We start from the raw sequence: 25,587 nt of genomic DNA, 5'->3' as shown, positions 1-25,587 counted from the left end.
ACATTTAGATAATCTGAAACTACTAAAACAGGAATTAACACAATTGTTAAAAAAAAAAATGTTTGAAAAAAAAAGAATACACACTTTTTTTTTTAACATCATAGAGATTTCTCCCGCAGGCCATATCCCTTAGGAACAACTAACAATTTCACTGTTGCTGTTGTGTTTGTGTGTGTTCTAAGTTATGTTCATATATGTATATATATATATATATATATATATATATATATATATATATATATATATATATTTATATCTATGTTGTATAGTTTCTAAACGTTGATAACTTTCCTTCTTTTACTATTTGTGTTCCCTTGTTTATTTGAAAAAAACTGTATTTGTATAACGAACTGTATGTTCAGTATGTGGAGAACAAAGCAAAGCCCATAGTCAAATGTATGCTGACGTCTGCGTCAGGGATCCGGATTCTGGTCGTAGACCAGTCGTCTCGGTGAAGAACAAGGTGCGGGCTTCGGCGGTGCGCCCCGCAACCCGAGTGGAGACAGGTTAAACGCACCTCCCCGTCTCGAGCGCTCCTGTGGGTGGAGCCTCGTCGCTGTGCGTGAGAAGTCACGGTCGCAGAGGGGTGAAGAGCAGACGCGTTGTTCGGACGAGAGAGACCCACCTGTTGAACGGCAGCGGGACGCTTTTAACACACTTTTTAATTTACTTGTTTTTATATTTTATCCTCAGAGTCTCATAGTCCTAGCCCTCGGGATGATGGACGCTCTTTTATCAAACGGCATCAAAGAAGGTGGAGGAGAGGGCGTTTATTTCCGAAAGGTGAGTTATTTTTCCCGATCCGCGTCTCTGGGGTAACGCTCTCAAGCCCGCGACATCCGTTACGTCACGTAACGCTAAGCAAACCGCGTCGATTAGCCCGCTGCTAGCGCACTGCTTGGCGCCGTGTTTACAGCTTCTAAGTGAGCTGTATATTTCGGTGACCGTCTTTGTGCGTCTCTAGCTGCTGAAGGCATTTTACGAAGTCTTCCCCGGAAGCAGCCTCATTGTAGCGTGTTTTTAACCGTTAACTAACGTGACCTGTCGTCATGCTATGGTGACCCAGGGGCTGTTGGTTAGCCGTCTCCGTGTTCACTTCTTCAAGGGACAACGTAGCTTACGTTTTCTTTCATTTATTCCATGAAATAAATCACAAATTTAATCAAAGTCCTATGTAGAACACCTTAACTTTTAACGTTTCCAGTCGGTTTGGTCCCGAATTCAGCACACAGCTCTCGATGTGTCACCCACAGCACTGTCATCTTCAGCTGTGTGTGTGTGTGTGTGTGTGTGTGTGTGTGTGTGTGTGTGTGTGTGTGTGTGTGTGTGTGTGTGTGTGTGTGTGTGTGTGTGTGTGTGTGTGTGTGTGTGGATGGATATAAGGATGTGTGTTTTACTCCAAGAATAGGTGTATCTCCTGCAGTCACTGATAGTGGCTGACTGGGAGGTCAGTAACCAAACTTCCCTTAGTTATCAGCAGCATCAATTCCCTGCTGGTGGTCAGAGGTGTGATGGTGACTGACTGACTGTGTGTGTGTGTGTGATAGGGGGGGGCTCCAAAGCTTTGATGAAAATGAAATTCCTGGTGAACCGAGGTCAAATTAGCCTGCTTCTCTTACACGTCATCACAATGTTTCAGGGAACATTGTACGTCCATTAAAGCTCTGATCTTTGACCTTTTTCTTTTTTTTAAGCTAAGTGTGCGTGTCAGTGGCAGGTTATCTAAATTGGTAGATAAGATAATAACGCAGTTTTCCCTTCCAGCGTACGTGTTAAAGTTGACGCCTTTTAATCATGTAAAGAAATTTGTTGGTGAGCTGTCATTATGTAGTAATTGGGGCTCCGAGACCGGCACGGAAACCTCACCAACCTGCTCTTGGTTTCATGGCACTGTGACTGTAACATTTTCATGGGCTTGGGTCTAGTTTGAGGCTATGAGAAAAGCTCTTGGCAGTAGTTGAGTGATTATCTAATGTGTTTTTACAGAGTTCCCGGTCTTCCATGCGGCAAAGTGTTTTTATAGAAGAGCTGGTTCGGATAGGCATCTCAACAGGGCCTTTGTATTTTCTGTCACCCAGAATCCCCCTCTGAACGCTGTCTGGATTTGGGCTCTGTGCTCCACTTCCTGTGTCCATATAAAACATTAAAAAAGTAAGCAGGAGCCGGGGTCTGGCTCTGCCATTAGAAATGATGAGAGCGCGTAGAGCTGATACCTCAAGCAAAACTGGTTCCTTTATCACTGTAACATCTCATGTGTCCTCTGTGGTCTCCAAACTCTTCTTTGCACTCATTGCAGAAACCATTTCTCAGTTTAAAAAAAGAAGAAAGCCTTGCACATTAGTTCAAACCACAGTTCTCCGTTCTCATTCTGTCATGTTGAAGGGATTCACTTTTTGGAAAGCTTTTTGGTCAAAATGTATCCAAGCGGTGCCAGTGCGATCTTTGCTTCCCCTTTTAAGTGTTCCCTGCTTCTCGTGGGTGAAAATTAGTTTAATGATTTACAAGGCCTCACTGGGTCCAGCTCACACTCCGGGGAGTTGTTGCGGTTCAGGGCTGCCGTCCGAGCCGTTCACTGTTTTACCTCACCGGCTGGCTGAGGTCCGACTGGACGGATACGGATGCTGGATGGAAAGATGGCAGACCGAAAAAAGCCGAATCGGCATGATTCTCGAGAGCATTGACGTAGCATCTGGCCCAGAGGCCGTCCTTCAGCCAGACCACAGACACAAATTGACAACATGTGTCCTGGTTCAGAAACCAGACAAGTTCCCTCAGCTTGGAAACACATTTATAATTCCCTTAGCAGGGTTTGTATTGGTAAACGACGAATCTATCATCGAATATTGTCTTTCACTGAACTTTACTAAATATAAATGTCTTTCTCCGGATTGAATGAAGCCCACCGCCTTTTGAGCGACCTGTCAAAGCATCCCCTCAGTAATTGGAGTAAATTCAATGTCAATTAGAGAATTCCGCTTGATGGGAATGAGGCGTGAATATTGAGATACTGAGCACATTCTCTAATTATAAGTCCATCTGGCTCACCATCCCGTGAACCATGATGCTCTACTTTCTCTTCATGAAGCCTCAGTTATACAACAGCCCAGTGATTGGCTGTTTGATGGGTACGATAACGGACAGGACCGTCTTTGTGTTTGGCTGTAACAAAGTATTTTGTTACAGCCAACTGTTTTGAGTTTGCCATTTGGCAGGATGGGATCAATTCCCTGAGGTGGGTTAGGTAGGTCAGTAGCAGAGCCACAGCTAAGAGCTCTCTTCCATGTGCCTCCTTAATTTAATGTGGACTGACTCCACATCTCAATGATGAGACACGACGTAATGGTCTGATCAGCTGAACAGATCTGGGTTTCTATGTCAGGCACATCGCTTTGGAATGCCAGCATAGGTTGAAGTCAATCCTATATCTTCAAAATAGAAACCAAACATAATGCTGTGGTTACCACGGGCAATTAGCCACTCCCTTGTTCTGTAACACGGACATACGCTGTAGTTTTGGTGCAAAAACTGACGTGACAATGTACTGGCCTACGTCGCCTCCCTCTACAGCGGTAGGTCTACGGCCTCGCCCTTTTGTCATTCTAAGAATAGCCGCCAGTACGTGCAGCCGGGTTACGCCCCCCCTGGCAGCCTCGACGGGGCTCCATTGTGTAATTTAAGGAGGCAATCATTTGGGTAAATAGTTAATCATTACGTGTTCAGGTCACCAAAGTCTTTGTTCAGCAACACCCAGGTGACGTAAGTGGAGCGGGTGTAGAGAAACTGATGTCAAAGGTGACCCATCTGACATGATGACATTAGTATTTGGGATGCACACAGTCACAGCCTACTCAATCCTGCAGGACGTCCCTTAAATGACAGCATCAGCAACACTATTCAGATCTAAATGTAGTGATGTGACAGGCGATAGAAGGCCGGGAAGCACAACCGCACCGACTGACTAGACAAAATAACAACAATCCCTCCCAGCAGCATCACATCAACAGTCTTTTCAATGGTCATTTTGGGGTATTTTCATCTTCATTAGACAGACGTGTTTTGATGTAGAACGGAAATGAGAGGAGAGACAGCGGGATGAATCGAGTTGTTCCTCAGCTGCACTTGAACGTACGACGTTGCAGTTATATACTCGGTTTTGGAGGTATTCTTCAGTCAATTAAAATATAGTGAAGTATGGTCAGGATTTGTTTTCCACATTTGCTGTCTGTGTCTGCGTCTATAAGCCTTTTAATAGCCATTGCAAACTCGTCATGTGACAAGAAGGTCTGGGCAATTTGGTGAGACTCTTGATATAAACTATTTCATGTCTCGTGTATGAATCTAAAGCATGATCAATAAATAAAGTCAGTATAAACTAACTGCATGTAAAAACCTACTTTTTTTTTACTCCTTAATTAAATACTGATGCACCTTCCCTGCGGCTGATGTATGAGGTGAACTTGAACTTTAAAAATGACAGTTTTCTTTTACCTCTGTGTGAATATTGACTGTATATTTTCTTGCTGAGACATCTTGACTTTTTTCCTACTGTAACAACTGTAGCTCATTTTGCTTTGCAAATTCCCTGTAGAGGTTGAGGACTGTGAGCTAACTGGTTTGACTGCGTCGACTGGTTTCTGAGCATCATAGTGCTCATTTTTTTCTGTTGCCATTTGAAGTAAAGTAGATGGACCACACCTCTGCTGTGAGTCAGTTGGTGTGAATGTCCACAGGCTGTAGATCTGCGCCGGGGTGAGTGGCAGCCTGTTGACTTAGTGAGGCTGGGACACTTGTGGTTGTGATAGGGACAAGGACACACAGTTCAGCGCACACGCTGTGTGGTAAACACAGAGCGGCAGAGTGTGGGTGCGCCCTTCCACAACCACTTTAGGTTGATTTTTAACATTACCTCAGGTAATAAAGTAAAAGCCAACAGCAAAACTGTTGACATTTGATAGGGAAAGCATAAATGACTAAACAGCTGTTTCTCTAACTGATTTCAGGACACTTAATGATTTAGCAAACTGACTTGATATGAATAGATATAGGTTCAAATAAAACATAATTAAAATGACTGAAATTAAGCATTTAGTGCAGTGTTGGGAAAGTTCACTTTCTACATGAACTAGTTCAAAGTTAAGTTCACACATTTTAAAATGAACTAGTTCAGTTTATAGTTCAAACTTCAAAATATTTGAACTAAGTTCACAGTTCCAACTAGTTCCGTTCTTTTTTTCCATATATTGCTGCATGCTATTATTTTTCTAAATTATTGCCGAAGCATTATTTTATCAGTTATAACACTGAAGCTATGCATGAGATTTAATCTTCATATCCAATTTTGAATCCTTATCCAACCAGGGTTAACATTAGCATTGAGGGGACAGCATTTGAGACCAAAAAAATGCGTAAAATAATAAATACTTCGTACCTGAAGTATTTAGTCACTTCTGGCATAATTTTCATCAACAAGCCTAGGACGGTCAGCAGCAGTTCCTGCACATGAGGACATGTCTCCCTGAGATGATTCTGTGAGTGACGGCTGCCTGTTGCATGTGAGAGCTGGTAGCCCCGCCTACCCAGTCAATGCGTGCAAGCAGCCGGACAGGGAGCGGAACACTTAGTGCGCTTTTTTTAATAAAAAGTTTTTAAATAAGGAATAAAAACACGTTAAGGTGCAAATGTTTGCAAAGAAAGGTCAGATTCCGCCCATCCTCACCGACTTAACTTCATAAACAGTAACCCCATAAAACTCATTTAAATTATTATACGCCGCGTCTTTGCTACACGCAGCTGTCGCCTCCATGCATTTCTTTTTTTTTGATGACGCATGCGCGGTGCGACACTGGAGGCTGTTGTTGCTAGATTGGGTGTTTTTTCCGCTACTTATTAAGGCGCGTTTACAGTGTGTTTTCTATAGAAATCTGGCACCATTAAAATCACCATTAAACAATGTTAACCTGAAAGAACGTGCCGTTCAGACACCAGAATGAACGAGTTCACAGTAACGTTCATCGGGCATTAATACAGTACGTTCAGTTCACGTTCGCCCAAAATATGAACGAGTTCATGAACTATCGTTCAATGAACGCGTTCAGGCACAACACTGATTTAGTGTAATATTGGAAAATCCTTATTTGAGGTGCACGCATTCTTGTTGCTGCAAATGCAGTTTATTTTCCCACCTATAACACAAGATTTCCTCATCAGCTGACGTGTTTGTTTCCTCCATATCCCTTTTCTCAGGGTTGCAACCCGTTTGCGCAGACCGGACGAAGCAAACTGCAGAATCAGCGAGCCACTCTGAACCAGCAGATCATCAAACAGATGAGGATGAGGGCTGGAGCCGAGAACCTGCTGAAGTAAGCATGCTGTACATTTGGTGTGCGCTTAATGAGTTGATTCCCCACTATGTGGAATATTTGAGTGGAAGGTGTGTGGAATGAGGGAGAGCCAACTGTTAAGTTTATCACCAGCCATTGGCCCATGTGTCATTCATCTGTATTTATATGGTCAGTTATGTGCTTCATTTGACTTCTGGTAAACTCCAGTGTGTTGACGTTGAGGCAGACCGGCTTCGTCTCTTTCATTGTTCCATCGTCCGTTGTGGTGAATTCTTGTTAAGACTTAAGAAAATAAAAGGTAACTGTCTTGCAGAGGACAAACGGCAATGCTGTATGTTGTTGTGCTCCATGCACCTGTAAAATTAAAGGGTGAACAGAGTGTAGAGGAAGATGTGACCTAATCAACAGCACGCAGAATAAATGTGTCTATTTTAAAAATGAATGAAAAAATGTCTTTTTTTTTCTACTGAAATACTAGTTATTCTAGCATGTTGTTCTTGTCAGAGGGGCCTTATTTGAGATCAGAGTCCTCGGCAGGTACAGTGCAGCAGAGAGAAATTAAACTTCAGTTCACTGACCTCTGTAATACCATGCAACCTCGGGCTGTTTGTGCAGTCTGGCTTCTCCTTAAAAGATGCTTGTTTCCAGAATGCTCGGTTCATTTCAGGAATGCATCATGGTTTCACATGTAGACATAAATCTAGGCCTATTATGACATTTCCTGTAAAGGAAGCTCCGGGCCAGGCCGAAGCTCCGCTCAGCCCGTCGAGGAGTGTACACAGTTTGTGCTGTATGTTTAAGGGCCTTCCATTGCACTTGACCAGCTGTCCTGTGTGTACAAGAGTTTAACCCGTCCTCTTTTATGTTTGTTATTCTCTTCTGCGACCTTCATGCAAATGCTTCGACGGGCCAAAGAACATTGACTTGAGAAATCCTTTTTTTTCTTTTCTTGTCTTTTAGTTACTCTGTCGTCATTTTGCTTCATCATTGGAATTTTCATTTTTTTGTTCTTAAATGTTAAGTCATCAATATTGGCTGATCAATATTTGGCCCTTCGGGGTGGCCTGCCGCCGGATGACTTTGGTATTGTGAGAATTACAAAAAGGTCCCCACGCATGCGTGGCTGCTTCTGACAGACGAGAGGCTGGTCGGGTCTCTTTTCATATTGATTTCAGTTCCTTTTTTTTTTACTGTGTCTACCTTCTGTTCTGTGTGGCCTTTGGGAGAAGGATAATGTGCCTCACAGCAAGGGTCAGTGAACTGTAATGGCCCATTATTAATGAAAGGGTCCTGAGGTTTCTTCCGAGTCCGGACACTCAAGAAGGTACAGCGCTGCACATTTTCTCTGACCGGGCCTCATCTCCCCCACTGGGATTCTCAAATCAACTCTCATTCCGTTTGTGTTTAGATAAGTCTAGCGAGGGAGGGTATTTGTGTGTGCGTGTTACGTCTGTCTAAGCCTCCCGTCAGCCTCAGAGGCCTGCACATTCCTGTAGTGCTTCATACTGTCTGCCCCAGCAGGGGCAAATGGACTCTCTCGCAGTGTGTGTGTATTGACTAGCCCAGCTGCAGCACATGGAACAGTCTGGATGCATTTTTGAGTTTTGAGGAATGCACTGTGATTAATTGTTTTATGGTCCTATGCCGTCTGACTGTACCTGTGATCTTACATTGGTGTGTGTGTGTGGATAACGGGGTTGCCACTGCGCTCCTCCTTCTTTAGACCAACTACCCGGTTTGTCAAGTCCAAAGCAATTGCATAGGTAAAAGAAGAACATTCCAGGACAGAATAGACGTATTTTTTAAATTATTTTTTTTAAAGAATAAATATTACAACAAAACTGCATAAACAGTGCTTATGACCTATGAAGAATGTAAATTCTTATCGTTCTTTAAGTGTGTGTGTGTGTGTGTCCTTTTTTCTCATTTGGTACTGTCAATCTTACCCGTTTCAACTTTTTTCTTTTTGTTCTGCATTCCTCTCTTGATCAACAGGTGAAGTCATTCTAGTCAAACCAGTTCTCTCCTCTTAACCCTGATAAGGAAGGAAGGAAGAGTTTCTTGCCTTGGGTATGAGAGTTCTTTTAGCTAGACTATACCTACCTCCTCATGATGACTAAACTGAACCGCCTGCGGGATGGCAAACTGGCATCAATTCTGCTTTACAAAACCACAGCACCGCCGTCCTGATGGCTTCCCCAGGCCAGACCTTTCTAGAATCCCTTCAGCAGGCCAAAAGGAAGTGATGCTAAGCAGCGCTTGTCCTCCCTGTTATGTTCTGACGTGTTTTGTGGAGGAAGACTGCACTCTGTTCCCAAGAACATTTTTGAAACATGCTCACGTCATCAACTTATCCCCAAGACCATCACGATACTGATGGTTTGTTAGTGCTTACCCACATTATCCATATGTCACAAACTTGTTTCTGGCTAAAAAATATCCCCCATAAGAGCGTCTTTGTAGCCGTTGCAGGTTACAGCTGGTCAAGCTGCCATTTAGTCTGAAAGCGTTGAGGGCAAAAATGCCAAAACACAGATGACCTTTAGAGAAAAAGAATAAGATCATCCATTAAAAGTGTAACGCTAGTAGAAATCTAGTTTGTCTCTTTAACCTTTTAGATTAACTAATTATGTTAAAACTCATTCTTGCCAGTGCTCCTTCACAGCTCACCGTTCTCTGTATAAACCGTCTGAGGCACCGAGAGAGCGACACACACACACACACACACACACACACACACACACACACACACACACACACACACACACACACACACAACCAGGTGAAACCTCTCTGGAACAAGTTAGAGGTTGGGGAGTGTACATGTGGATGTTTGCCGTTATTTACGACTTGTGTTAAGATCTACTGAAGGATACAGATAAGTAGTGTGTGTGTGTGTGTGTGTGTGTGTGTGTGTGTGTGTGTGTGAAGACAAAGTGGTCAGATCCTTTGTAATGTGGAATTTGTGAAACTGCAATTAACATGTAGCAAATGAGGGGTAACACACACACACACACACACACACACATTGTTACAACCGTATCTCCGCTGTGCAGTGAGCCCTAAATCCTTGTGTGCACACGCACAGACACACACGCACACTGTCAGTCGAACACTAATCTTTACCAACCTCAACACAAACAACGTACAGACCATAAATATTTAACAAATATATATTATATATACAATTTTGCAATGTGATGGACCTCTGGACCTTTTGTGAAGACATTGTAGTTGCATCACGCATGGATCACAATGATGATCCTTAGATCTTGATGAAGCTGCGTGTGCTTGAGGGTAAATTGAGCGCAGTGACGCAGGTCCGTGGTCCCCAGCTGTGGGGAAGGCACGTTTGTTTTAATGATTCGCTGCAGGAACATTTGGCTTTCGTTACACTGGATAATAACAAGGCTTATTTTTCTTTTTGACCCTTTTTAATTTTTTTTCTCTAAAAAACCCCCCAAAAAAACATTTCATGACTCTTTTGGGACCTTTTCCTGTTTTTTCATTTTTTTTAAAATCCTCTCCAATCTCTCCTGTGTGCAGGGCTACATCCAACAACAAGGTGAAAGAGATGGTTCTGTTGGAGTTGAGCTACGTTAACTCCAACCTGCAGCTGCTGATGGGCGAGCTGGAGGGACTCAACAGCTCAGTGGAAGTCTACCAGAACACCCAGTAAGTCCGAATACAATGCGTGAAAAACAGAACAAAGATGTCTACATCTGCCATACGGTATTGATCAGGACATTAGTGAAATTAAGATGAAATAATACCAGATTATAACATCTTTCTTTGTGGGTCTGTTTGTCAGTAAAACAGCTATTTTTGCCATTTTTTTTATGGGTGATAGAGATCATCCATTAAAAATGACATGCGCTAATGTTTCTGCAGTAGCAATACATCTGCAAGCAATATAATATAGTCACTTGCATAGTAAAGATTAATTCTCTGCCTGTGATGAGGCTATTAAATAGATTGTACGTTTAGAAGCCTTGCACTGCAGCCGCAGCTCTTCAGTGTTGAAACATGTGACCTGGACACAAGCTCTCTTCACATTGCCATTGACCAAACCATTCTAAACTTTAAACTTGTGATTGCCAAAGAGGAGAGGACTTGACAAACTAAACCCACCCCATGCAAATAATCTAGCTCTGAATCTCCGGTGTAAGACACTCGATGACAGAGGAGCGAAGAAAATTGGTGTGCGGCGGAAGAGTGAGGCATGTTGGAAAAACATGAAGACAAAGTGCATGAGTTTGTTGTTGAACTGGACCGGCTGGTTATCGGGATACCAAGCAACACGGAAGCCATGAGCTGAGCTTGTATGCAAATTGAGAAGAGCATCACTCACAGAGAGTGTGTGTGACAGTGACTGGTGTTTAATTAATCAAATTCATGGGCTGTGGATAAAACCTCCTGTAGGTACAGTATCTCACGAAGATACGTGCAATATTGTCGTCTGTGTGGGAATGTATATATCAATATGAGATATTTTACACTCATGCACAGAAGGGTGTAACATGTGTATTATGTTTACATATACTTATATATTTATTATATCTACACTTCTGTAGGGAGTTGCCCATGACAACAAATCACCACAGACTGATTTTTTTTCCCCAATGCACCTAGCTGCTACTATGGTGCTGTTTTTTGTTTTAATGAGCTACATTGAGTCCGCAGATGACCTTAAATCCTAAATAATCACCGGCACACCCAGATCAGATGTTTTTGGCTGGCAAAGCCTTAATGCTAACTCTTTTACTTTAGTAGAAGATGGGTTTCACCTCTCAGAAATCCGCACAGCCTTTTGAAAGTATTTAGTGTTCCACTCAGATATTTATCTGATGTTGTTGAAACAAATAATGAGCTGGGTAGTGTTTTCCTGTCATGCTCAAGGAAACACAAGACAACCACCTCTTTTTAGTTCTAAACAAAACATTACAGACTGGCCATTTAGTTCACTAATTACATGGATGTGGAGTAAACTCAACAGCGAAGAGTCCTCTGTCTCATGGGATCAGACGGACTTGAGTGTGGGATCATTCAGCCCCTCACCAGCCTCTTTGTCAAGCTTTTAGAGAAGCACCTGCTGCATCCAAAGAAAAAAGGCATCCTGAGAAAGTACCATCAGCGAGAAACCATTGTCTGTTTGTTTTTTTCCTTTTCAAAAGAAGACGAAACACGTGCACGGGCCGAAGTGTTAGCATGCGCACGGGAATATTTGACCGTTTGCTTCCTCTGCAACAAAATGTTTGTTCTGTTCCTCCGTGTAGTGGACAACAAGCTGAACTCACTTTCTGAATCAGCACAGCCAACCTGCTGACGAATGAAAAGACGGACCTGTCATCACTACACAACGCTTCAATGACTTTGCTGAGATGGACTAAAAATAATTTAGTGTCATTGGTTATGTTAGAGAAATTAGCTTTTGCAACGTATGCTCATCATTTTTGAGCATTTTCCACATTCACCACCGGTTTTCTTCCTTGCTCTTCTTTTGTGTTTAATTAGCAGAGAATATGTTTTCGTGTTACTACAGGAAAAGAAGTAAATACGCGTCCAGCTTTTCCTTTGAAGTAGACTCTGACGGTCGCTAACTCGCACAAGGCCCCCCCCACCCCCTCAACTCTTCAGAGTCAAAGGGGCCTAGATGCCAGAAAAATCAGTCAACTGTGTAACAAAACAACAAGTTTTGATGTTTAGTAAAGCGTTTAAGGTCTGCAGCTAAAGCCAGCACACACCACACTTGGGGAGTGAGGCTTTTAACATTTCAGATTCCCTGCAGAACAGATATCCTACCACTCCCCTCTGCTAAACCAGAGAAAAGACTGCTAATGCATTACAGTGCAGCCCGTTACTGATGAATGAGGTTTTCTGTGATTCACGGAGCCAGGATGCCAGAGGAACAACAACAGTAGACTCTGACGGTTGCTAACTCGCACAAGGCCCCCCCCACCCCCTCAACTCTTCAGAGTCAAAGGGGCCTAGATGCCAGAAAAATCAGTCAACTGTGTAACAAAACAACAAGTTTTGATGTTTAGTAAAGCGTTTAAGGTCTGCAGCTAAAGCCAGCACACACCACACTTGGGGAGTGAGGCTTTTAACATTTCAGATTCCCTGCAGAACAGATATCCTACCACTCCCCTCTGCTAAACCAGAGAAAAGACTGCTAATGCATTACAGTGCAGCCCGTTACTGATGAATGAGGTTTTCTGTGATTCACGGAGCCAGGATGCCAGAGGAACAACAACAGTAGACTCTGACGGTCGCTAACTCGCACAAGGCCCCCCCCACCCCCTCAACTCTTCAGAGTCAAAGGGGCCTAGATGCCAGAAAAATCAGTCAACTGTGTAACAAAACAACAAGTTTTGATGTTTAGTAAAGCGTTTAAGGTCTGCAGCTAAAGCCAGCACACACCACACTTGGGGAGTGAGGCTTTTAACATTTCAGATTCCCTGCAGAACAGATATCCTACCACTCCCCTCTGCTAAACCAGAGAAAAGACTGCTAATGCATTACAGTGCAGCCCGTTACTGATGAATGAGGTTTTCTGTGATTCACGGAGCCAGGATGCCAGAGGAATGCTGCCTTATCGTCAAGTGATGAATGAGAACAGAAGGTGTTTCTCCAAACCCTTTGGTTTGGACGTCCTGCCCGCAGGCCAAAATCTCTGATCCCTCAGATGGAAAGAGTCCTGATTTTAACAACACCATGGAGACCTGTTCATGTTGGAACTAAAGTTTGGGGCTTGCCCTCATTGGAAGTTTGAAGAATAAAATGCACGGCATTTCCAGAAGCCACCTGAGCTTGTTTATTTAGCAAACCCCACTCTCCTGCTTACAGAAGGGGGATTTTTTTTTCTTCCTTTTTTCTCTATGAACACTGTTTGTCAGCAGGTATCTGTCAGGCTGTACTTCCTCAGCTCCGATAAGGTGCTGAACATGCCTTCAATCAGTCAGCAGCAAGGACCTCCAGGTTCACGAGATGTGAGGTTTTACAACAAGAGACACAAGGGCCCCATTCACCTCTTAAATCCTAACTCCTACAGTGTGTGTGCTTACAGCACCATCTGTCTTATCCTCCCCCCCCCCCCGATGAAGTGACTCTAAAGATTTGACTTTCTCATGTACCAAAGCCGTCCCTGGTGTGATGCTAATGCTATACATATTATCATGTATGCGTGTTATGATCTGACCGTGTTATTGCCATGATATCCCCACCAATTTTGGGTCTGAAGGGAGTTCCTTGTTGCTTGATATCTTGCACCACATCTTTAGAGCAGCTTTTGTTCAGCAACCTATTGATGCATCGGTCTTCAGCTGTGTGCACATGCACACCTTAAGATAAGCACGGCATTGTGCTTTTGTATGTGTTGTGTGTTGTCGGCCTTTACTATCTTCTTGTCCTGGTTTCAAACATCATGAATATTTCAGTTTAATGTGTACTACATTGAGCACATGATCACTGAGTGACATATGTTTTGTTCTGTCCGTCTGTTTTGCTCACAGGGAAACTGCAAACATCCCACTCATTGCTTTGGGGCTGAAGGAGACAAAAGATGTTGATTTCGCCAGTCTATTCAAGGTACAGGAGCAACAATTACAGATTCAACATGCCAAGCTTTTATCTTAACAAGTATTTGATTATTAGACATTCTGAATTTTCCATTTGATGTGATGCACGCTTTTTGACTTTTTGCATATTTTCAAATTAAGATTTAGTGAAATTTTGGCGCAAAGGGATGCAGAATAATGTTTATTCAGCTTTATTAGCCAGCTGTGATTGTTTTTAATATGCTAAGAGAGTCTAGTGATGTAAGCAAGAACTCACCGAGCTCCACAGAGTTTAAAGGACTGGTTCTCAGCGGCATGTTTTCATCATCCAACAACCAAAACTGCCACATTTTTTATACGTCAGGGAAAACATTCTCAAAGATCCTGACCGAATATACCCAGATATACCGGTAATGGCAAAGGAGGAATAGCAATCGTCAATTGAAACAAACTAATAACTAAATGGTTACAAATACTGATTTGCAAATCTCACACCAGTTTTTAAATAGAAACATGGATCCTTGAAAAACCACGTTTCATTTGATAAAGTATTTGTGTCACATTGTCTGCACCCCAGCAATAAAACTATTTATTGGTTCCGGGAACATTAAATCATCCGACCATAAAACGTCTTCCTGTTCTTGTCTGTGTCATGTTGATGCCGCTCTACTCACTGACTGTAGTCGTAATGACTGGCCCGCTCTCTGACAGCATGGCAGCCCCAATTGGCACCGCTCATGTTGCACTCCCGCGTGCAGCTAAGAATGATGTGACGGAGTGGATTAGCTGTGCGAGTGGGAAGCCCCGGAGAGCTGTCCCCAGCTAAGAGACATGTTGTATTGAGATGTTGAGTTTTCTGTTTCTGACAGGACTTCATCTTGGAGCACTACAGTGAAGACGGGAACAATTTTGAAGAGGCCATCGCCGATCTGATGGACCTGCGAAAGGTAGTGTACTCTCAAAGTCTGTCTTTAAATGTCATGTTGGTCCTTTCGGATACGGATCAACAATCATTGCAGACTATATCAGATCTCTTTATTTCGATGTTCCTAGGCTTGCAGGACGCCGAGTCGAGACGAGGCCGGGGTGGAACTCCTGGCAAAATACTCAAGCCATCTCCCTCTGATAGAAAGCCGATTCTTCCCCCCAACCCGTCAGACTGGAATCTTCTTTACCTGGTACACACAAATGATAATTAGCACCACATTTTTATCAGAAAAGTATGTGTTTTACATGAAGCCCTTTATAGGATACTTGTTTAGTAAACAAATATTAAAAGTACCGTAACCTCCTAACTGGAAAGGCCACAGATGAAGTTATGTGAGAAGTGATAAAACTGGATTAAGCAAAGAAATCTGTTCTGCCCTGTAATCTAGCTGCCTAAAGCCCCCACACCAGGGTTTTCTAAAGCCTTTGAGCTTTAACACCAAATGCTCAATCATTTTACATCCTTAAATCCATGGATCAGCTGGCATATCTCTGCAGATACCAGGCTGGGCTTTGTCTCATAAGACCAATAAATATAACGGGATGGATTAGTTTAAACTTTTATTTTGATTGTGCCTTCCTGCAGCATTCTGAACCTGTTAAAAGCAGATTCAAGAAAGGGAGACATTGTCAACAGAAATCCAAATTGTTTGAATTATTTTAGTATGTAGTTCCAAACTCGCTTAATGCTAAATGCACTTGATTCATACAGCAGGAAGAATATTGTGTTTTACTATACATTATGGCATTTACGCTATGATTCCTGTTAAATTCCTACAGAAAATCTTTAAAGCGAGACTGTTCCGATTCCTGCTTTACTTAATAATATAGTGAAGACTTTTTTCCTCCACCCGTCAGGTACGACTCCTTCACAGGAGTGCCGGTGTGCCAACAGAACCTGTCCCTGGAGAAGGCCAGCGTCCTCTTCAACATGGCCGCGCTCTACTCTCAGATCGGTACCCGTAGTAACCGACAGACAATAGAAGGCCTGGAGCAGGCCATCTATTCCTTCCAGAAAAGTGCAGGTAAGAGAAAATGAGATTCATGAACTGGTTTAAACAGATCCTACAGATACATTATTGTTCTACATTTTCTTAAAACCAGGCATATCTGTGATCTGGTTTCTATAGTTCAAACGAGGGAGGTAATCGTAGAAACTAAGCCCCTGAAATGGCCCAGTTACAATGAATGAATAATTGGTTGTAGAAGAAGAAAGAGACAGGGGAAATCTTAATAAATAATGAAGCCTTAATAGTAAATCATCCCTTTACTATGGCCCAAATACAGTCAGTGGGAATGATCCTCTCCCTTTATGACCTAAAGGTATGTCCTACTGACCTTGCCATTAAAAAGGCACACATCGTTTAGAAAAAGAGCACCATATTTTCATAACATGTGCCAGCCTCCACCCTCTGACCTTAGCACCATGACGAAGAATGAATGCCATTGATGTCTCTCTGGCCTGTTGTCATGTGGCTGGGCTCCAGAGGAGCACTGTCATATGAACTGGTTTCCCAACCCTCTGAGGTTTCAGGAAGCTATGGATGAGTCTTGATAGAATTATGGCAGTATGAGTAGTGTTGCAGTATAATTACAGCTCTGAAGAGGCCGCGGCTTTTCGGATGTTGCTTTAATGGCTATAATTTAAGCTTTTACTAAGTAAAACAATTATGTTGTTAGAGGAACATTGTCACCAGTGTGCATTTCCAGCAATAAACTGTGCTGGAAGATGATAGGCAGCAGTGCTGCCTGTGGAAGGTCTGCCGCTGTGCCCTTTAGCCGGGGGGACAGAGGAGGCTCAGAGGACGCGAGGAGCCAGCCAACAATGGCAGAAACCTAAATGGGAAGAGCGAGGCAGTGCTCTGTCATTAAGCTGTCTACATCTCTGTGCTGCGAAAATCAGAGGGGAGATGTTCTCAGTTGGAATGCACATCGGTCTTGATGCTTGCATAGAACATGAAAAACTCATTTTAGAAAGTTTGTGTCTTGGCTCAACTCCACAAGAAGTAGGGCCCACTGCTAGCACTAGATGCTATAGTGACGACAGCATGCCCGAGGAAAGGAAGAAGTACATCCTCTGACGACCTGGATTACCTCATTGTTTATGTGGAACCTTTTAAGTCCCATATGTCAAACTCGAGGCCCGCGAGTGCTTAATTGACATATGTCAAACTCTCAAATGAATATTCACTATCACCCAAACCCCCTAACTCAGTATAATGCTACTAGTTGTAGTACCAAATACCACTTTTGGAGTAGCCTGTTGAGGGGCTGCATTTCATAATAAAGAGGCAGACGGAATGCATGAAAGCAATCTGAAAGGAAAGTTAAATTGTTGGTTGAAATATTGTACTGGGATTACATGAAGTGGCCTTTTGTTATTTACTGACACAGATCGCATTATTTGCCAGCTCAGCACAGTTAAGCAAATTATTTTGGTGTTACTTATTATTTTTTGCTACACAAGCTGAAAAAAATGAATTTGATTTTGAGCTGTGCTGACCTCTCGGCCTCCCCCAGGAATCCTGAACCACCTGAAGGAGACATTCACCCACACTCCCAGCTACGACATGAGCCCAGCCATGCTCAGTATGTTGATCCGGATGATGCTCGCTCAGGCTCAGGAGTGCCTGTTTGAGAAGACTGCACTGCCTGGTATCAGGAACCAGTTCCATTCCCTTATGAAAATGGCCCAGGAGGCTGCTAAGGTGAAAGACACAGACAGCACTCACAACATATAGGCAGAGCTTTGCAAATTAAAGTAAATTAAAGTAATAATGTCACCGCAGTCTGATTCCTAACTTCTCATCAGTGCTTTTAAAATCCTCTCAGTAACTCTACCTACCTTTTCCTGCCAGGTCTCAGAAATCTATGACCAAGTGCACCAGTCCATGATCCAGACACCAATCAAAGACAATGTCCCGTTCTTCTGGTCCACCATGTCGCAAGTCAAAACCAACCACTACCGCTCCATGGCTCACTACTTTGTGGCCTCAGCGCTCATGGACCACCAGTGTAAGAAAACCCAAGATATGTTTATGTCACCATGCATGCATTGTTTGCTAGTAACTCTGCGTTTCACGAGCATGCAAGCTTTTATTTTAAACACCCTGGAAAACCTGATCCTTCTCGTAAAGTGCAGTGGACCACAGCCCGCCACAATGCTATTACATAAGAGCTATTTCGAGACGCACGCACGCACGCACGCACACACGCACACACACTCTCCACAGTAAAAGTTTCCAGGAACTTGGTGGCAGGATGGGCAGAGAGGGTGAATGAGGGGAAAAAGAGAGATGGTTTTGCTGAGTTAAACTGGAGTGGCTGTACTCGCTGGAGGGTTACAGCTATGTCTCGTAAGGCTATGTGTAATTAAGTGGAGAGAGGACCAGCCACTCAGTGAGGGACGAGGTGAAGGATGTTTTTGTAAGGGAATAAGAACCCTCCCATTGCTGTTGCTAATTTAGTGTCATACAGCCTTACTTCTTGAAGGCATGCCATTATTTTTTTATCATTTTACTTTCTTACTACACCTCACCAAATGTACTTTTCTGCGATTCCACTGAAAGCTAAATGAAACGAAAGATTATAACATGGTTACAGTGGACGGTCATAGTTTTAGCCAGTGCTATGAATGGAGCAGCAATGAATAGAGGAACAACGGAGCGGAGCGGCTTTTGAGGTTTGCAGCTCATTAACAGATTCCTGCGCGAATGAGGAGAATGTAACTATTAACCGTTGGAGACGGGACTCTGTCCACAAGCAGGATAGATTGAAGATTTCTGTCGTGAACAGATTAACTGCAACGCAACTGGCATTACATTGTGCCATTCAAGAGTGTCGGCCACTTGTTTTTCAAGCCATCACGGTGGTAGAGAACTTCTACCATCCGCTTGATTGAGATTTCTATTTGTGTTGACATTGATTCTGTCTCTGCATTCAGTGGGCCTTAGTGACGATGAGGACCAGCAGGAGAAGACGCTGTCGCAGGTCTATGATCGCCTTCCTGAGGGACGCTCTCCTCTTGAAATCCTCAAAAAGAAAGATGAACGCGAACGCATTGGTAAGAGCGAGCACAGATGAAGGCTAGTAAAGACATGAGTAGACCTACAATGACACCAGGACCGACATTCCTCTTAGTCTCTGACCTTTTTCTTTTTCTTGTTCTCATTTCCTCTTCCTTATCCACTTCTCCTCATACCCTCCAGGTAAAGCACACATTCGTCGTGCCATACTGGGTCACGAGGAGGCTCTAAGGATCTACAGTTTGTGCCATCACTTGAACAAGCTGGAGATCCTGCAGGACATTTTGACAGCCAGTCACCAGCGCTCGCTCAACAAGTGCAGCGAGAACGAGGAGGAGGAGGAGTTCACTGACTACACAGAGGCTCCAGACATCATCTGTGAGTCTTGGATGTTTGAGGAGAATTGTGGAGTTTATTTCAGTCTCCGAGGTGACCACTATCTTGCCGTGGTTGACATAGAAACTAACTAGTCACCTCAGTGTCACCACAATAAACAAACGCCAATGTCAAGCAGGCCCAATGTGTTCATTTGAGAGGTCCGTCTCTCGGGAAACGAAAAACAAAAAAAGGCTGCAGTGTTTTGTACCACACCTGCTGCAATCAGCAAAGATAAGAGTAATTTCTTTCACAGGTGATGTAATGTTTACACTGCTAACTCCCTCTCCGCCTCGTACATGGCGCCAGTTGCAATGTGGTTGCGACAGTAAACAGTATAGAATGACAGCTGTGTTTTTTCTCCCTTTGTTCCGCAGCTAAAACAGAACACAAAGCGGAGATGGAGGTTCCCGCAACCATAAAGGTGAAAGTCACAGACTTCTTCCAGAGGCTGGTATGTGGGTTACTAATAATCTTCCACTGACATTAAATTTTTTTCACGTCGGTTTAGTTCTTAAGTGACATGAAATGGCTCTGGATTTGTGTTTTAGATGTTTTTCTTATAACACCCAGAGGTTTTTTATTTTTTGGTGTCATTTCTGAACACAACCAACCACAGGCGAATCTCCTGGAAGCTTTGGCACATTTAAGAAGGAGCAAGTCCAAAGTGTGATCTTGTTTCCAAAGCCTCCTGGACATTCATCCGTAGCAACAAATGCAAAACTAACACTAACCATGGACCGAGAGGCTCTGGCCTTCGCTTTATTGTCATGGTGGTGGCTGCGAGAGGTCACTATGACTGCAATCTTCTGTTTGTGTCCTCTGAAAAGGCATTTTTCAATTGCGAGTCTTTTCTTTCATTTAGCGCAGTAACGATTACTAGTACTGCAAAAAAAAAACAGGCTTTAATTTGAAGATGGGAAACAACCGTGGATCAAATGAGGAATAAGAATGTCACTGGTAAGGTGTGATGCTTCCAGAAAACAGATGTATGAAGTATATTAAAAAGGATCTCTCCGGGTACTGTTGTAAAACCCAACCTGGTAAACACCTAGGCTGGATTTTAGTTTGTCCGCATTCTTCATATGAAATAAAAAAAATGAAATGTTGGGGGTTATTTTTATGTGTCTATGATATGTCAGTGATAAGCAGTAACACTGGTTTGGATGCATTGTATCATACACTGGAAATTATGGTTTTAATGGGATTCTATAGGGAAGTTCTTGACCTTTTTTGGGTCTGAGTGTCTTGTTTAAGTGACTGCTTACTTTATAGGAGCCGAGCTAAATTAAAAAGCTGAATTTAAAAAAAAATAAAAATAAGAATCAGTACAACTATAGGGTAAACTAGTTATCATAATGTGTTATTGATATCCACCCTATTGACTCCAGCATGCCCACGCTGTCTCCATTCAGGGCCCGCTTTCAGTTTTCTCAGCCAGGCAGCGGTGGACAGCTCCCCGGACAATACAACTTCTCCCAGGAGACCAAGACCTGGGCTTCAACCTGAAAGGAGAATCCCCAGTCCAGGTGGTTTCTTTGGACCCCCTCTGCCCCGCTGCTGTAAGTTTGCCTTAATTCCTTGACGAAGGTCGCTGTCCTATTTTGCAGCCAGCGTTTATTTTCAATGTCACTATGGTGTAAAAATAGATCTACTGAAACTTTTTTTAAATGGATGAATTGAAAAATATATATTCAGGGACCATAATAAAAATAATACATTTAATTTATATTGCACTTTACTTTTTTTATCTCAAAGTGCTACATCCACATCCACTACAATGATCAAATTTGCAAGATGAAAGTAAAGAGAATTAGAATAGGCCTTCTAACCAATATTTAATTAAAAGCTTTTTTAAAAGATATGTCCATCTTCAGTACTGATCTGAAATGCTGTGAAGTAGAATTTTAAACAAACGGTGGATCAATACTAACTCCCTGCAACCGGATTAACTAGCGCTGAGTGACTTTGTTTGAGGTGGGGGAACTAAATGTTGGCCTGCTGGCGCCCTGAATATACTAGTTAAAATTAAAACGTCTGATTTGCTCTGAGAACCAAACAGTCACTGTGGCTTCCAATTTAATTAAGATTCAGAGAGTGATTAGTCCCAGCAATCCTTTCTAGTGCGACAGCTCATTGAGTGGTGTTGACAAAGAGCAGACTGTTATGAGACTCTGCAGGCTATGCAGAAAATGAGATTAGTACTATTACATAAGTCTCTCTAGGCCAAACTTTTTATAACTTTAATTAGTGTATTTACACAGATCTATTTTGGAACAGACTTCTGGATCTACCTCTGGAGGTCGCAGATCAAGTTATCAGAAATAATTGAGCTCATGTAGATTAGATGGATTTCCCACAGCTATGAAATTAAGTGCTGTGGTATACATGTAGCCCCCCTATTCTTCTTCTTTGTCCGGAAGCTTGCTACTTTTAAATAGAACTAGATTCCCGGGCCACACCAACACAGCGAGAAACGACCAGACAAAATATATATGTATCAAAAATAATAATTTATTTCTATTTAAGTTAAGTTTAAGATATTAAAACGACATCAAGTGAAAAAGCCAGGAGACAATAAAACCCGAGGGATGAGTTGATCCAGCGTAAAAACCCATTAATGTTCAGTCCAGACTGAAATTGGCTCCGGGTTTTCCTCTGCCACCGGGACAGGATGGCTTACTCTCACGGTGCTTCAATAAGTCCGTTCCACATGAAGAAATCTGGGGCCAGGGTTTCCGGGGTGCCACTCTGCTCCTTCAATACTTCTCAACGCTCTGCAACTCTGCCGTCAGCTGTTGGATCGGGCACCTTCCGTTAGGGGTATGAGAGCGTTGACCTTGCAGAGTCTGGGAATCGGCTCCAGCAGGACACAGGAGATGCAGCCAGCAGTGACTCCGGGGGACACAAGCTCAGTCGTCCAAATCCGCTGCTTCTCCATGCAGCACGTCTATCCGTCCAGCCCCCCTGGAAAGAGATCTAGCCTCCTTTTATTGGGAGAGATCTACTCAGCTGGCAAATCAGAGCTGATTAACGGGGTTCTGCAGGTGTGTCAATTTGTGTTTTAGTTCGTGAGGGAAAAAATACAGTCCACAGCTACATACAATAAAGCAAAACCACAGCAACAAATATAAGAAAATCACAGCAAACAATATATGGAAACCACAGCAAACAATAAATAACTATACAAAATAACTAAACTCAATCACACTGCTCACTTATATTATGTGACAGACATACACACACATACACTCAACCAAGTGTTGGCGCTGCTGTAAAAAGCACTTGTAAGCCAGTAAACCTCTGTTTTCTCTACTGTTCCCGGGTGTTGATGGAAAGTAGGTAAAGTTGACCGAGCAAACCCTGTTGACATTTCCTCTCTCACTCCTGTGCTTCCTTGTCTTTTCCAGACTGGCGGTTTGAAAGAGGGTGACTTCATCGTTGCTGTGGGCGACATAGATTGCAAATGGATGAGCGTGAGCGGTGTGATGCGGCTGCTGAAGGATGTGAACGAGGAGGTGATTGACATCCAGGTCGTCAGCATTATGGACAGCAACCCTCAAATGGTAAGCCACTCCCCTTTTCCTTCCTATTGGCTTATTCTCTTTTGTTCTCGTGATTGACAGCAAATTTGGTGTCAGCTAACTAAACGGCACAGGTAGAATGTCACATGCCCCTTTTAAGGCAGTGTACAATTTCACATGAGTCTTTGGAAAATATGTAATGCATGGATTGTGTAGGAAATATTTAATGAACCAGTGCCCTAATTATCAGAAGAAGGAGCTAAATTTCATTTTCAAGTGGACATATGCCTATGGTGAAATGAAAAAGCCACGTCTATCAAAATCCCATATCCCTATTAATTGACTACGTTTTGATCCCCTATTTTGGGGCTGTACAGGAGTCGGAGCAACTAAGACTAACCCTTTGGTCTCTCTCCAGCCAACCAAGAGTGCCACCTTCTGCGGAAACGTGCCTAAGACCTACTCCATGATTTGTCTGGCCTATAACGATGACGACAAGAAGTCCCGCAAAGTAACCAAGAAGTCATCCTTCCTCAGCTTTGGTCTGAAGAACCGGCTTAAGAGCACCAGCACCCTCAGCCTCCCCACAGCAGACCACTCCGGTACCCTCCCCTGGAATAAACCGTGTCCCTCGTTCCCCAGCTCCAGCTCCTACAACAACGACAGTGCCCTTTACTGAACTGGATGCGGACTCTACTGTCTGCAAGCATTGTGTAGTATGCGTACTAGGCCAAGTATGGCATTTTTGTACAGTGCTGTGTTGTACCCATACTGTACCTGTTACGATACAGTAGCAGTTCCCTTTAGTGTTTCCACTGGAATACTGAGCAGTAGTCTATGAAACTTGTACGTCACCGGGGTAAATTACATTTCTGCCAGCTGCCCTGGAAAGTGGCCCTGCCGAATACTGTACATAGGTGCCTTTGCTGGTACATGGCAACCTTCCTAGACCTCAGTTCAGTAGCTGAAGTACACTGGGCTACACACTAAACATAATGGGAAATCCTTCAGTACCACGCCAGTTTGCGTACATCACAGTACAACTGCCCTGTGGGGAACAGCGTGCCAGTTATCATTCCAGTCTATGTAAACATGTATATAAATACACATATACACACACAGCACCGTGACTAAGGTAAACTGTCATCTCTGTGGGGTTTTTCTTGAAAGAAAAGCTCCAGATGAATTAAGGTAGGCAAAAACAAAGTTGTACAAACACACCTGGCGTCGGTTTGAAGAGGTCATTTTTTTGTGGCTAAAGCGGCGCGTTGTTGGTTCCATTGTATTCTGACGTAGCTCTGCACTGTGCAGTTATATTCTCTGTGCAGCCTCCATAAAAGGTTGTTTCGTAAGGTATATGTGAAGGATTAGGTCACTGCCATGATATTTTCGAAAATCTGATCGGTGTTGGGGCTTGCAATGAATACATTGCCCAAATAGATATATAGACATTTGAACTGTGGTGGGGAACATTGGTCCCTTGAGGGGAAGAAACAATTGTGCTGTGCAGTTGTTGTTGTTGTTTTTTTTTGTCTCGGGAGAATGATGAATGCAAAGTTCTATCCGCTGCTAAAAATAGAAAAAAATCGCATTTATACCTTGTAATATTGTCACATTTGGATTTGCAAGACAACATTTGAGGACTAGAGTCTCTGCTAAGTGCAATGCCCATGGAACGCAATATAACTGGAATCATTGGTGTTTTTAGGTTTGCTTAATGTACCAGTTATACCACAGACCAAAATGCCTCATCTGTAACGTGCCAGGGTGTGCCCCTTGCCATCCTTACTCCTTGTACCTGGTTCTGACTCTCGTCGATAAGTACAGTTTGTCCTTTCGTAAGAGGAGCTGCGTGTCTCTGTGTTAATGTGAATCTTGATGTAGTTAAAGTTATTTCATCTCCAGAAGGGAGGAGTGTGGGCAGACTGATGACATTCCTGCATCGTGCCTTGATAGCCGGTCACCCAACAGTAGCTTCGATCAAAGCCCATATTCAGGTTTCTGCTAATCGCCTCTATTCTCTTAACAGTCATATCCCACATTTGACTGACACTTTGTAGTGTTGGATTATCTCTTTTATCTACAAAGTAGATTCTTAAACACATTTGATAATCAAATTATTTATGTAATAAATGCACACAAAAAATATTTTATATATATATATATAATTGTACGTTGTCTGTAGTATTTTGGTCAAGTTGTGAATTTTTGTACGTTTTGATTTCTTGGTTGGTGTCTTGGAGGAATGTATCTTACTAGCCTCGCATAATCCTTGGGTGAACTATATATACTGGTACGTTTTGTCTATGGTAAGATATTTTAAAATGTAAATATTTTTTAACAGAAACACTGTCTTTGTCTAGCTAATGTGGTGTTAAAGTGCCATTACGCTTACTCATGAAGGAAAATGTCACAATAAAGTGCCGTAATTTCATTGATTATAAGTGCTTACAGCGAATTTCACGTACATAGGGATCCTAAATGCCATGGTCTATGCACAGGGTTATGTTACCTGTTCTTCTTCCAGGTTGCCTTTGCTTCTCTCCCTGAAGTTTGTACTGCATAGCTACTGTGGTGTGAATGATATGTTTGTAAATCTTTGTCATACATATATATATAAACTCAAATCTCAATAAAAGAAGGTGACAGAACAAATTTTCCTGGATTTAAAAAAATCTTTTTTTAATTAAATGTACCCATAAATGTGTGGTTCTTTTTATTTGAGTTAAAGCTACCAGGCACTAAGAAAAACAATGTGATTGGTAAAAGTTAATCAGGT

General features: G+C 42.8%; 1 protein-coding gene across 2 annotated transcripts; it reads left to right on the top strand.

Moving 5' to 3' along the window:
• The first annotated feature begins 495 nt into the window (after positions 1 to 495).
• rhpn2 (rhophilin, Rho GTPase binding protein 2) lies at positions 496 to 25,484 on the top strand. 2 transcript variants are annotated; one of them, XM_037483603.2, is made up of 15 exons: positions 496 to 783; positions 6,244 to 6,359; positions 9,888 to 10,016; positions 13,853 to 13,928; positions 14,767 to 14,844; positions 14,951 to 15,075; positions 15,743 to 15,909; positions 17,405 to 17,592; positions 17,743 to 17,899; positions 18,828 to 18,947; positions 19,093 to 19,287; positions 19,662 to 19,708; positions 20,700 to 20,846; positions 22,695 to 22,850; positions 23,227 to 25,484. In XM_037483603.2, the coding sequence occupies exons 1-15, from the start codon at positions 718 to 720 to the stop codon at positions 23,485 to 23,487; spliced, it is 2,028 nt and encodes a 675-aa protein (XP_037339500.2). In that variant the 5' UTR covers positions 496 to 717; the 3' UTR covers positions 23,488 to 25,484. The 2 variants fall into 2 exon arrangements, with proteins under 2 accessions (XP_037339500.2, XP_037339491.2); XM_037483594.2 differs by having other exon boundaries at positions 510 to 783; positions 19,662 to 19,738.
• The last annotated feature ends 103 nt before the right edge of the window (positions 25,485 to 25,587 follow it).

The sequence above is a fragment of the Pungitius pungitius genome, chromosome 4 (genome assembly GCF_949316345.1).
Source record: "Pungitius pungitius chromosome 4, fPunPun2.1, whole genome shotgun sequence".
Taxonomy (NCBI): domain Eukaryota; kingdom Metazoa; phylum Chordata; class Actinopteri; order Perciformes; family Gasterosteidae; genus Pungitius; species Pungitius pungitius.
The sequence above is the reverse complement of the archived record's forward strand: the minus strand, read 5'-3'. Positions and strand labels throughout refer to the sequence as shown.